The 13,292-nt window shown below is 37.6% G+C and overlaps 3 protein-coding genes across 5 annotated transcripts in view; 2 read left to right on the top strand and 1 right to left on the bottom strand.

The window, feature by feature from the left end:
* sp1 (sp1 transcription factor) overlaps window positions 1-5,459 on the top strand; it is an 8,076-nt gene extending 2,617 nt beyond the window's left edge. Inside the window, exons 3-6 of the mRNA XM_014004132.1 lie at window positions 823-2,194; window positions 2,934-3,075; window positions 3,552-3,742; window positions 4,129-5,459. Coding sequence (XP_013859586.1) covers window positions 823-2,194; window positions 2,934-3,075; window positions 3,552-3,742; window positions 4,129-4,430 — 2,007 coding nt within the window. The 3' untranslated portion in view covers window positions 4,431-5,459. The remainder of the gene's footprint in view (window positions 1-822; window positions 2,195-2,933; window positions 3,076-3,551; window positions 3,743-4,128) is intronic.
* Window positions 5,460-5,939: 480 nt separating this feature from the next.
* On the bottom strand, window positions 5,940-9,704 carry LOC106514734 (cell division cycle-associated protein 7). The gene is made up of 9 exons (XM_014004143.1): window positions 9,583-9,704; window positions 9,382-9,498; window positions 8,893-9,231; window positions 8,350-8,445; window positions 8,075-8,224; window positions 7,551-7,694; window positions 7,137-7,286; window positions 6,377-6,513; window positions 5,940-6,174 (listed from the first exon to the last, which is right to left on the bottom strand). Exons 1-9 carry the CDS (start codon window positions 9,583-9,585, stop codon window positions 6,132-6,134), a joined length of 1,179 nt encoding a protein of 392 aa, XP_013859597.1. The 5' UTR covers window positions 9,586-9,704; the 3' UTR covers window positions 5,940-6,131.
* A 437-nt stretch (window positions 9,705-10,141) lies between these two features.
* On the top strand, window positions 10,142-12,757 carry prr13 (proline rich 13). Of its 3 annotated transcripts, XM_014004147.1 has the most exons (5): window positions 10,142-10,261; window positions 10,985-11,042; window positions 11,173-11,430; window positions 11,530-11,630; window positions 12,189-12,757. In XM_014004147.1, exons 2-5 carry the CDS (start codon window positions 11,027-11,029, stop codon window positions 12,225-12,227), a joined length of 414 nt encoding a protein of 137 aa, XP_013859601.1. In that variant the 5' UTR covers window positions 10,142-10,261; window positions 10,985-11,026; the 3' UTR covers window positions 12,228-12,757. The 3 variants fall into 3 exon arrangements, with proteins under 3 accessions (XP_013859601.1, XP_013859599.1, XP_013859600.1); XM_014004145.1 differs by having other exon boundaries at window positions 11,173-11,630; XM_014004146.1 differs by having other exon boundaries at window positions 10,985-11,043; window positions 11,177-11,630.
* The last annotated feature ends 535 nt before the right edge of the window (window positions 12,758-13,292 follow it).

Here is a 13,292-nt window from a genome sequence, read left to right as displayed (position 1 = left end):
TTATTATTATTTCACATACATTTGCTGTCTAAGTTTAAACACTTTTAAATCAAACAAAATGTCTTGTATTTCCTACTAGTTTTATTAGGTTCACTTTAAATTATGTCTGGTTGCCTTTTAAAAAGCACAGTTATTGTTTTTGTTAACAGTCTTAGAAAAGTGTGGAAATTATTTTTTTTGTTTCCAAAGTTTAAAAATGCAAATTTTTACAAACAATTTTCCCAAACGATGAATGATTTTCTTACCTATTAAATGTGAACAGAGTTTTTATTAAATATGTAGTATAGGGCTGTGTGATATTGCGATGATGATAAGTCGCAATAAACACAAGAAGAAGAAAATTTTGAATCAAAAATACAAAAAATTGTGTATTTTGATAGGTATTATGGCCAGTGAGAGTCTGTTGGACTGACCAAAAATATAATTAGGGTGCAGAACATGAATGGTGTTGAATTACCAGTCTGTGATTTATTGCAGTCTTTTACAATGTTAATTAAATTACTAATATTGCAATGAGAACTAGTTTATTAAATTAAGATTATATTGTATTTAAAAAGACACAAGCAGTTAGTGCATTTAATTTTGGCAGTTGGTTCATGTAATAAATTAGTAAATTTACTTGGACATTTTTATTTAAAATTATAATTTAATAGTTTTTTTTATGGGGCATATATATTTTTTCTTCTTTCTGCTACATTTCATTTAATTTGATTTGTATTTTTTTGTATGTGAATTTGTTTTGTTTATTTAAATTAAATGAATAAACTAAACTAAAATAACATTTATAATTGATTTAATCATTTTTAATGGCTTTGTTTCTAGGACTCACAGCAGCCGTCTCCTCTTGCCTTGTTGGCAGCCACTTGCAGTCGAATTGACACCCCTGAAGAGAACGATTCCCCTGCAGACCAGAATCAGCAGCAACAGCTGGAAATGAACCAGGGTGTTTTCACCTCCAGTGCCAACAGCTGGCAGGTTGTCCCTTCCGGTGTTCAGGTATCCTCAGGCTCTAACACTGGCACCAATGACCTCCCGTTGGTGTTGTCAGGAGGAGACAGCAGTAAGAGTAGACAGGTGCTGTCAACATCAGCAGCTGTTGTGAGCTCTCAGAGTCAGCAACCGCAGCAATATGTTGTAGCTCAAGCTCCATCTGTGCCAGGTCAGCAGGTTCTTACCACCATATCAGGTGTGGTGCCCAACATACAGTACCAAGTCATACCCCAGTTTCAGACAGTAGATGGTCAGCAGCTGCACTTTGCTCAGCAGGACTCTGCTGCAGCAGGACAAGGACAGCAGTTTCAGATATTATCCTCTACTAACGGGCAGCAAATTATAGCTGCAACCAACAGAGCAGGTGCAACTGGCAACATCATAACTATGCCCAGTGTCCTTCAGGGAGCCATCCCAATTCAAAATCTAACCTTAGGCAATGGTGTATTACAAAACCAGCCCCAGTTCTTGGCAAATATGCCAGTGTCTTTGAATGGAAACATCACTTTGCTGCCCGTCAGTACAGGTACTACGGGGGGAGATGCAAATGGTGGTGTAGACACGGGGGGTAACCAGCTTACGCAGCAGCAGCCAAAACAGTCGGCATCTAACAGCGAGGCAGGTTATATGACAAGTGCGTCCACTGTCACAACTCAGACAACCTCCTCTTATGGAATTACCCAAACCCAGAAAAGTAATGGATCAGTGACTGGGACGTTCCAGCAAAGCCCAACAACTTCTCTTGGTGTCCCAATTCAGCCAGACACCAGAGATGGGCAGCAGGCTCAGCAAATTCTTATTCAGCCTCAGCAGGTTATCCAAGGTGCCACACCTCTCCAGACCATTCAAGCCAGTACTGTTGCATCTGCAGGGGGTCAAGTATTTGCAGCTCCAACACTCAGTCAGGAAGGGCTTCAAAACCTCCAGATTATGCCAAACACGGGGTCCATCCTTCTGCGCACTGTAAGCCCTAACGGCCAGGTTAGCTGGCAGACCATTCAGATCCAGAGTCCAGCAGGTGCGCAGATAACACTGACCCCAGTCCAGTCTCTTCAACAACTTGGCCAGACTCAGGGAGGTGCTGGAGCTGGAGCCGTCAGCACGGTGCAGATTCCAAGCCTTCAGACCATAAATCTGAACACGCTTGGGAGCACAGGGCTGCAAATGCATCAGCTGCAGGGAGTCCCCATCACCAGCACTGCAGGTCAGTTATCACTTCTTGATTCTAATTCATATTCAGTTTAAAATGTTTTACACAGCTTTTATGGCTCTAACTAAAAAATAATAGTATGATTAATAATATAAGCGTTTTATGCAATGTTTTCCAAATGTTCCTGGAAAGTTTTTTTTTTTGCCACAAAATTATAAAAGCGAGTTGGAAAACAATCTCCTTAAGAGTAGCAACCTCAAAACTAGATTTGCTTGTTTCTTTATTTAATCTCATTGCAGCAATTAATATAAAAGTGTTCAGTTCTGGTTCAACCAGTTCAACTACCTGAGTTTTGCCTGAACTTCCAACAGTCCTGAAGAATAAATGGCACGCATAAATGAGTTAGTTTGAATTACAAACTAAGAAGAATAGCTGAGTTTTCTGTCTGTCAGAGCTGACATTAAACTAATAGTTATATTGTGCTAAGAGAGTTTAAGGTAAAAATCATCAAAACAGCATTCATGTCAAAATTCAGACTCTCTATTGTTTCTTTGGCGATTGCACAGAAAACCTACTGGGCTTGATTGAATTAAGTGTTATCTGAAAGTAATAATTTTAAATTACTTTACTAATACCTTTTTAATTTTACAAGGGGGAAAAAAGGGACAGATGGCTGAAAAACTTACCATGAAAATCTATGTGGCTGCAGTGTGTTTTGAAGTTGATTAATAAAATATCTTTAGATCAAAACATGTCAGAATGATTTTTACATAGTTTTCTTGTACCAATATAGGAGAGCAGTCATTTCAGACTGGCGGAGAAAGTTTGGATGACAGTACAGTTATGGATGAAGATGACTTAAAATCACCACCTCAGGGGCGCCGAAACCGCCGAGAAGCCTGTACCTGCCCCTTCTGCAAAGATGGAGAGGCACGGTATGTACCTGAACTGTTTATTGTTGACTTTATAAGAATATAAAATATCATTCTAATTCTCTTTGAGCATTTTCATATTCTTATGTGGTGTTTAACTAACTGTTATTATGACAAAATGAAGAAGCATTCTGAAAATTGACCAAGGTGAACATTTGTAGGAAGGGAAAAAAGTAAGATGTACAATTTCTAACAAGAATGTCTTCTTGTACACTAGTGCTCTAAGTCAGGCTCAACATTTACAAGAAAAAGTCAGTGTGCTGAGCCAACCTTACATTTTAAAATGGGAACAGATGTAGCAAAAAGATAAATCCTAAACCTTTCAGAAACAGACAGTCCACTTTGTATACACGTTTAAGACAACTACATGAATACTGAATATGCTCAGAGCTTTGTCTTTGAGCTGATTACTTCCTCCAAGTGTCAGATGGAGAAAATCTTCTTTCAAACTCTTACATATTGTGCTTTACATCAAGCAGAGATCCAAACAAAAAGAAGCAGCACATTTGTCACATTAGCGGCTGTGGAAAGATCTACGGCAAGACGTCACACCTCAGAGCCCATCTTCGCTGGCACACAGGAGAACGTCCTTTCGTCTGCAGTTGGTCYTTTTGCGGCAAACGATTCACTCGCTCAGATGAGCTGCAGCGCCACAAGAGAACACACACAGGTAAGGTGGATTCAGTTAGGAAGTGAGAGATATGCCTGCTTGATCCTATTTAATGACTTTAAGCTTCCTGGTGTTGTGCGTGTTTGTACACTGGGGCAGCTGAATCAAACGTATCCATTGGTTCTTATTACATCTATATTCTTAAGTCCGAAATCTTTTAGGAAAAATGAAGTTGTCAGCTTTGTAAAAAATATTAACAAACTACCTGTCAGTGTTTAAATGGAATACTTTGTGCTAAAATGGGGGGTATGACCAGTTTTAATTTTCCCTCAACTACAATACAAATTCTCACCTTTTTTTAAAATCAAGAGTAACGAGCAGTCTGAGTCCTAGGAAACATCAGGCACACTTGTTTAGCATTTCATCTCTTACTATTTTTTTTCCAGGAGAAAAAAGGTTTGCTTGTACCGAGTGTCCAAAACGCTTCATGCGCAGCGACCACCTCTCAAAGCACATCAAGACCCATTCAAACAAGAAAGTACCCCCCGTCACCAGCAGCACAGTGTCAACAGATGCTGCTTCCCCCGCAGCAGGAACAGAAGCCAGTATGGCAGTGGGGTCAGCCAGCGACCAGCACACCATTGTCACGATGGAAACCTTATCTGCAGAAAGCCTCGCGCGATTAGCCAGCAGCGGCATCAGCATGATGCAGGTGGACATTCACCAGATCAACGGCAACAGCTACTAAAAATGGAAAACAATGTCTTGGTGGATGTTTTTATTTAGACATTTGAGGTGAAAAAGGGCGCATTAACCAGAGAACCTGTTAGGGCTCTCACGTGCATCATAACACACTAACATTTTGTAGAGCGGTGGCAGAAATTAGACTTTCATCTTAAGTTTGGATACCTGTGGCATTTAAGGCTCAATAGTGAATGAATGGGGCTAAGAATCTCAAGTTAGAAAAATCACTGTAAATCCTGTTTCCTCTGAATGGAAATGGCATTACACTAACATTCATCTCACAGATCCGGTCTTGGTTACCCATTGGTGGGATAGCAATAAAAGATGCAGGTCAACACACTTCATGATGAATTTGTAGCCAATAATATTTGCAATACAAGCTACATCAGTGGAGAGATGACACTAAGTCTGGCTCTTGCTACATTTTTCCTCTTAGCTGTGGGGTTTGCCACTTGTTCACCTCAGGAGTTTCTGACCACCAGACTGGATTGCAGACAGGTTCTTCAGGCTAACTGTCCCAAATCATCTCAAAAGGAAATATTTCTTCATTAAATGAAAATATTTAGCAAACAAGATGAAATTTTCTGTGGCTACTGTGGCTGGATATACTGCCAGAGTAGTGATTTTAGTATCCTGGGGTGGACGTGAATACAGAGTCGAACTGTAGCAGATTGAGGCCAGAAGCATTGATCTGAGAGTATATAGGTGTCCGGGCACAGAAGTCCCAAGAATGACTCTCAATCCTTTTGTAAGTACACACATTCAAGCCATTGCTTTAATCTCTTTATTAAATCAAAATATTTTGTTTTTTGTGTATAAATATTTGGGGACTGCTTCATAAGGGTTTAGTGCAGGCATGATTATATGTATGATCGTGGGAGATTGACTTGTTTGTCTTTTCATGCACAATCTTAATCTTATTTTTATATGTGTAGATTAAATTTGTGAACTTCAGTTTGTCATGTATTATACATTCAAGGTCTTCCTTTTTTCCCTCTGTAGTACACTTAAATTAGACTTCGCCTTGCAGTTGTATCAGCTTTGTTCCTTTTGTTGTGGAATACTTACTTGTTTAGTCATTCTAGTCAGTTTGAATGCTTTTTTTTAATTTAAATTTTATTATTTTTGTTTTGCAATAACATCCAGAAGTCAAATATGCAAGCTCAAAACCAAACATCCACTCATTTTATAAACTAAACTTGGGAAACTTTAAACATTTTTTTCCTCTTATAATACAAACGCCAAATTTGTAACTGGAAAAGATCTGGCTTGAGGCAAACCTTTGATATACTTCCTGTTATTGTCCAAATAAGTTTCAAAATGTGTTGTCACAAAAGAAATAATTTTTTTCTCCTTTACAAATATGCTTTGTAAGTTGTAATTTGTGCAATGTACATGTAAAGTGACATTATATTAAGTTCATTGGACAAGTGCTCTTAAACTCCCATCCCATTTTAAATTAGGGATTTTATATTGTATGTTTATACATCAACTACAAATGCCAACAGCTGGATTGAAATTAAATCTCATTTCTTGAAAGTTTGTGTATTGGCTTACACTTACAAATATATACAGTTTATCAAAACATTTTATTTGTTCAAAAAAAAAACAACAACTTCATATTTAACAAAAAAAAAAAAATGAACATATCTGCAGGGGGAAAAATGCAACAGATTGAACAATGACTCCCTCCAGTGGTAAAAAATTACATCTCCACTTTCTCTTCTCCCTTCAGTTTGTCACGGAGGCTGCAAGGACAGAAATGCAATTTAGATATTTGGGCCATTATAAACATAAAAGACTTGGTTTCGATCATACTAAACTTCAAAAGGTCACTGCATTCCTCTGGGTGTCAATTTTTTTTCCACAAATGATTTACTTGAAATCCATACAGCTACTAGCTGAAATTCCCTAAAAGTCATTGATCTGATTTATGGTGATGTACTTCACCTGGTGAGGTAGGAGTGGACATCAGAGAAACCACAGTATTGAGCCAGGGGGAACAAAATGCCRGTTGGGCAGCGGCCATCACGTTGACGGCAGAAACTGCAATTACAAATGCCTCTGCAAGGAGGGCACTTCCAGTTCTGAGGAGAAAAACAAGTTATTAGCAAACTGCAATACAGAAATATCAAGACAATCATGCTTGTATAACTATAGGTAAATGTATTTATTTGCAGTTTGAGATCATGTCAGGACAAGCTGATGTAAATCTAACACTATACAAATTTCCACAGTGTTAAAATATCTGGTAGCACACATACCATGGCAGTGATCAGTCATTAAAAGACACGCTCTCAGTTTTCTGGCTCTATATACAAACTTTGAGTTTTAACATTTGGCCATCGTAAAAACACATTTGTTTATTCAACAGAAACTTCTGCTGATAAAGTCTTTGCTGCTTAAAGATGCTCAGCAACTTAATATATTCTGTATTATGAGCTGTTATGTTAAMACACAAACTAGTTTTTATTTTTCATTATTCTGAGCCATAAAGATTAGACTAGATCTGAAACATAAATAATTACAAACGGCTTTTTTCCTTGTGACTGTAATTTTTAAAAGCCAGTGCTAATGCTTTTCAGCTTTTTATTAGCATAAACCTCTGTCCTCCTTTGACCTTGTGGCAAATCTTGTGTCCGCTCCTAAATCCTTTATGTAGCACTGTTTACAGTATCACAAGCATAGAGTATTGGTGTAGAGGTCTAACCGGATCCAGCAGTGCTTTCTTAACATCTTCGCCGTATCGGTTCCTCAGGCACGGCCCGCAGAACTGACCCTGAATGCCACGGCAGTCATCACTGCGACAGCACGTCTTTGTGTCAACTGTTTTCTGTCTGCACTGGTGGCACGTGGAGCCCTGAAAATACACAGAAACATCAGCTAAAGTGTCTGGCAACAGACTTTAAACTTTTGAGTCAATAGCAACACATCATACATCTAAAACAAATGATAAGAAGGGCAAGAAAATAAGAGCAAAACAAAAACTGTAAAGGGTTGATCATGTCGCCAGCACATAAATAGATAAGTAGGTGAAATATACATTTTACCATCTGAAAATATTGGTGCAGAAAATGTGTTTTATATGCCTGCAGTGTGAATAAGAGTCCAGCCGTGAACTCACTGTAACAGTGTTGTAYACTTTATCAGTCATATTGTCTGCAACCAGCTGCAGCTCATCTTCCGTGATGTCCTCGACGGGACGAATTAAATGAGGTTTGCTCTGTTTAGGTCGACTGGTGCCGCGGCGTCGTGGAGCTCGACGCACCTAAAACGACATGTTTATGTACAGCACATTGCTTTGTACACAAATACATCAATCCTTTGTAATGAATTTTATGTGATTTTCAAAACAAACATTTGAATAAGAAGCTCTCCTAATTTATTTAGCTGGATTTATTGTGTTTAAAGACCAAGCTTAAATTTTTGATTTGGTTTTCTCTGGGCTTTAAGACTGTTCAAAGGCTGAAATCACTATTTCACTGTTAGCTTAGAGGTCAAAATTAAAAATAATGCACAGGTACAATAAAGCCATACTCAACTCCAACATAGAGTATAAAGGCATACAGTATCTACAATTCTAATAAAACAGTATTTGTTGAACAAGCTGCTTCCCTTTTTAATTTGTAGGTAAATGACTTAACTGACCTCCAGCAGCTCTTCCTCTAAGCTGAGTTCCACATCTTCTCCTTTAGGGGGTGAAGCTTCCTCACTTTTCATTGAGCGAGTCAGTCTGCGAGATGTTCGTTCTGTGTTCTTCTTGGATTCTCTTCCAGTCAAACCAGACTGTGGTGGACGCTATAAATTGGATAKAATTGGTGTCCCTAACACAGTACAAACTTTTTATATCTTTGTTAAATTTTTTAGAATGGTAAAGAGGTGGTCTGTTAGCCGAATGGCTCCCCATTGTTCGTCATACTCACAGAGCTTCGTCCTTTTGTTTTCGGTTTGCCAGCTTGTTTTTTCAAAAACCCTGCTCCTCCTGGCATTTTCTGCAGATCTGCCATCAGCTGAGCCAACTGTTATATGAAACAACATAATTAAAGTGACTTTTGACATACAAATGAGCCAGCCAGAAACATAATAGTTTTTTCATTAAACTAGCAACACATTTTCGTAACATTTTAAATACAGCCCTAAAACTTGAAGTACAGATGAGTCATTAAATTGTTGAGATTTCAGCAGAAATTAAATATTTAGAATAGTCCATTCTCCTACAAATCTGATGCTTTCCAGGAGTACCTTGAGTATTTTAAACATTTTATTCAGTGTTATGGGCTGTTTGTATTTTGATTTATTGGTTTTGGTTCATTTTTATTATAGTATATATTATTTTTTAAATGAAATGAATAAAATTTTGAATTGAAAAAAATGAAAATTGAATTGCTTTTGTTTTTCTTCATGATAACCTAACGACTGTATCAGTTTCCAAATACAAACAAATTGTGTGTGTTTTGTGTAGTCACCATCGCTTTGTTAGCCTTGATGTTCTGCTCTCGCTTGACCAAGAAATGATCTGAAACATCTTCATTCACATCAGATGCAAGGCCCTCAGTCACTTCTGTCTCCTCATCCTCAGATTTCACACCATGTCTTTCCTTTTTTATGATTTTGTCCTTTCTTGGCCTCTGCACCCCTCTGTCTGCTGTCAGTTTGTCTTCCTCCTCTTCCTCCTCATAACTGGACTGGCTGAGAGAGGGAGCAGAGACCAGTGCAATCCTCTGCCTGAAGGCTTTGATGGATTTGACTTCTGGCTCCTTCTTGGGGGAAATATCAGGACAGGCTTCATAATCAACATCTGAATTCTGTGTGCAAAGTAAAATAACATGTCATGTGTTGAGAAGCAACATTTTACTGCAATAGCTTAACTACACACTGTAAAACTAATAATTTAAAAGTAGAATACCAAGTTAGTATCAATTACGTGATTCATGTGGGCTACAATAAAAATGTACCGTATCTATGAGCTCTGTGTCAGAAAAACCATAAAATGTAGCATCATTTTCCGAGTCCTCCGCAAACACTTCAGCTAGTTTTTTCATATCAGAGCTCATTCCGGTAACACTCTCTGCCTGTGGAGAAATGTGCAAAATTTTACGTTAAAAAAAAACTATATTTAGGAGACTGAGTATTATTATTATTAGTATTACTATTACCATTTTCGACGATTCAAAGCTGCCAGGAGCATCTAGAAGTTAGCTAGCTTTTCCCACACCTGCACACATGGATTAAAAATTAGATGCGCTTGTTTCGTACCTTGGCAGCTCGAACAGAGCCGAGGAGGGCGGTGCGTTGTGTTTGAGRGTTGACATATAACCCCGCCCTCACAAGTTGACACGCGTGATTTATCAAATTATATTTTTTTTTCCATTTAAAATGCTTCATGATGGGAGTCAAGAAAAAGTCACAAACGTTTGAGCAAATTCAAAAGTTAGCTAATGCTGTTCCCAGCATTAAATGCTAATGCTATGCAGCTGATGTAATGGATTTGTATTTTTTTTTTTGTCGTACATAAATACACATTTGCATTTTTTTTCATCCAGGCGAGTGTTAGTTTGTCATCATAACCCCGTAACTCTTCACCGAGGAGAATTCTGGGGCAAGTGTCATATTCTGCGCTTTTTTGTTCTCATAACACAATAGAAAGTAGTAGATCAACTTTTCATTCTAGCTGCTGATTTATTTTCCCCATTACGTAGAAAAACGTACGTACGTCATGCAAAGGGGGCGGGGCTTCGCCAGGCAGCTCCCATCAAACTCTAATGAATACGATGCCAGCTGCTCAATATGCGGAAGTCAAACACGAAGCTTTGACGAACTTAACAAGGCCAACAGGTAAACTTACAACTTATGTTAAATGTATTAGAAAATGTTTATCAAATTACTGCAGCAAGCAGGTAATTAAAATGTATGTTATGTTATTATTAACAAACTTGAGTAAATAGAGTATGTTTTCGCTGAGTAATGTTCAGAAATTAGACCAGTTTGTGACGAAGCATTATGTTCAGGTGCTATAAAACATTTTTTTGAATATATTGAACTCTCTACCGCAAAACGTATTTCTAAAATTGTCATTTTTGTAACATCAGTAGAGTGGACAGAACATAATATTGATCATTAAACCAGCATGAATATATGATCCATTGCAAGGGTGATGTGAGATTACAGGATCTTTTTCTTGCTGTGTGTGAAGATARTTGATCTGGGCAACACCTGCCAAAGTAATGAAAACAGTCACCACAATTGTGTAATTCTGGACAGACTGCTTAGGATGAAGCTACACAATGAATTACCATGATAACCTTATGTGTCACTATAAGTCAGAAAAAAATTAAAATTAGTACTCCGAATGTTTTGCTAGATTTTTAAGTACTGTTGCTTTTTTAGATGAGGAATGTATGTTTTATTTTTAAAATTGGTTGAACAATTAATTGTAGAATTTTGTATGAGATGAGACAGAATGCAGTTACACTGTTGAGTTGTTTGTAAAGACAGTTTAAGCATTTTTAATTGTTATTCGGTGACCAACCTTTACATATCCTCTGTCTGTTTCCACAGGACTGTGAGAGATCTGAACTTGTTTGATCAAGTTAATAAACTATGTGGCCCAACCAAGGTGTGGTATTAAATAAATCAAACAGACAAGACAGTTTGTCAAGTTTTGATCCAGCTATATTTTCACTTTAACTGAGGCATGTGTGTATTAAAATAAGCATGTTTTCTTTTCTTTCTTTTTTTTGTTTCAGGTCCTCCTCCTCCTCCTCCTCCAAATTCTGCCTTTCCTCCTGGTTACAACCCTTTATTTCCTTCTGTTCCTCCACCGGGAGTCTACCCCCAGGCTCCAAACCCAGCGTACCCTGCAGGCCAGTTCCCAGCTCCCATGAACCCAGCTATGGGGCCGAATATGAACCCGGGCGTGATGCCTTATGGAGTTCCTGGACCTCAGGCTTATCCTGTGGGTCCAGGTGCATATCCAATGGTTCCTCCTGGTGGTGTTCATCCAGGTCCATACCCACACTCTCCCAAAGGGGGTCACCACAAAGGTCATCACATGGGTCATGGTCATCATCACGGTGGGCTAAATCCCATGGGTGGTCTTTCAGGTGGTGTTGGAATGGGGCTGGTTGGACACAAAGGTCATAAGAAGATGAAGAAGATGAAGAAAGGACACAAAGCTAACAAGCATGGGCACAAACATGGCAAGGTGAGACTGATCTTAATTATGTTAATTAAAAGGATCTCCAAGTTGCAGAAATATTAATATAAATAACCCTAACCTTTACAGGCCCTCTGAGCACATACAACGATCCAAGAGTTTGAATTCTGTGATTTACAGTATAACTTAGGAGACATACAGATTGTTTTTTATTATGGTTGTTTATTTTGTCAAGGATTATCATGATGAACAGAGGGAAGTCTTTAGGTCGTACTCTAAAAATTAGTTGGTTTGTAAAAACACAAGTTCTTGTAAATTTTTGAAAGAGGAAAGTTCTGTTTATCTTGAAAATGTGACTTTTTGTCTGAACTGTTCTAACATCTGATGAAGTCCAAAATACATTCATTAAGTGAATTCCAACTTTATTTGGCAACTGTTAGCTTTGACCATACGTCATTATTTAATGCCATCTACCATTTGCACWACAGGTTGTTGCTCTCATTGGTTCCTCAGAATCACACTGCAATTCATTAAATGCAGCTTGAATTAATTTAAACTTAGAATTTTAATGTTTAAAATATTCAAGCATTTTCTTTTTCTTTACAGTCCTCCAGCAGCAGCAGCAGCAGTAGTGATTCAGACTGAGGCCTTCAGCTCAACAATCAACATGCACCAAACGCTGCTTTCAAAAAGTGCAACACTGTAATACCTAGTCACCCAGTGGCCCTTATCACACACAGCTACATTATTTTGTATGGTTCATTTATGTAACAAAAAAAAACCTATTTTCAGTCTTACTTTGTTTTGGGGGGTTGTATTGTTGCAATTAAATGCTCTACAGTTAATCTTTCTGTAGTTACTGCCCCCCCCCCCCCTTTTTTTATATAGGTATGCACACAGAAGTGTACAAATACACAATATTGTTTAAGTTTTGGGAATGTTTGTTAGTAAAATTAATATAAAACATGTCTTTGCTTTCTGGGTAGATCTATGAAACTAGAAAATGAGATAGGATTCTTTATTCTCTAATTGTCTAATGTTATGCTGACCACTAATAACTGCAAAAGTATTCTGCATTGCTTTGGAACTATTTTAATGCAATAACACTAAAACATACAAAACGTATAAAGTTCAATGTTTGATTMTTCTGCTTAATAAACAGTTCTTTAAAAAGATCCTTCCTGACGTGTTTGTCTTTTTTATAAATAATAAATAAATGTGTAATCGGGTGCAGCTCCAAACACATTCACAGCTATTTTCAATGTACAAACACATTTAAATTTGATTTACTGTTTTATGTTGTAATGGCAAAATATCCTCAGCATGCGGCATTGTCAGGTGACAAAATGACTGCAGAAACACTAGATCAGAATACTGTTTTTCAAAGTATAAGAATGAATATATCGATCACAAAATTACACTGAGCATGTGCATTAGTAACTGGAAAATGATCATTAGTAAGTTGCAGTATGCCATTATCCCCACTAGTGGCTCTTTAATATTTAGTTTATTTCAATTTATGCAACTATATTTCACTTTTTCAAACGTATACAGCAAATGAATACACTTTACAAGCTCCCAGAAATTTCCATCTTATTTTGTTGCTGATGTTTGATGCTAATATGGTTTATTTTATGTTTTAATGTTTTTTTTATATATTTTGCAGCCATGTTTAATCACGTTTCATCACACAGATGACAAGACGAGAAC

The sequence above is a fragment of the Austrofundulus limnaeus genome, unplaced genomic scaffold (genome assembly GCF_001266775.1).
Source record: "Austrofundulus limnaeus strain Quisiro unplaced genomic scaffold, Austrofundulus_limnaeus-1.0 Scaffold22, whole genome shotgun sequence".
In the NCBI taxonomy this organism is placed as follows: domain Eukaryota; kingdom Metazoa; phylum Chordata; class Actinopteri; order Cyprinodontiformes; family Rivulidae; genus Austrofundulus; species Austrofundulus limnaeus.
Note: the sequence above shows the minus strand (reverse complement) of the source record. Positions and strands in the feature narration are given on the sequence as shown.

Bases quoted from the DNA above. Each gene is read 5' to 3' on its own strand.
- prr13 (XM_014004145.1), top strand. The intron at 11,631-12,188 runs GTGAGACTGATC...TTTTCTTTACAG, and splicing joins ATGGGCACAAACATGGCAAG to TCCTCCAGCAGCAGCAGCAG.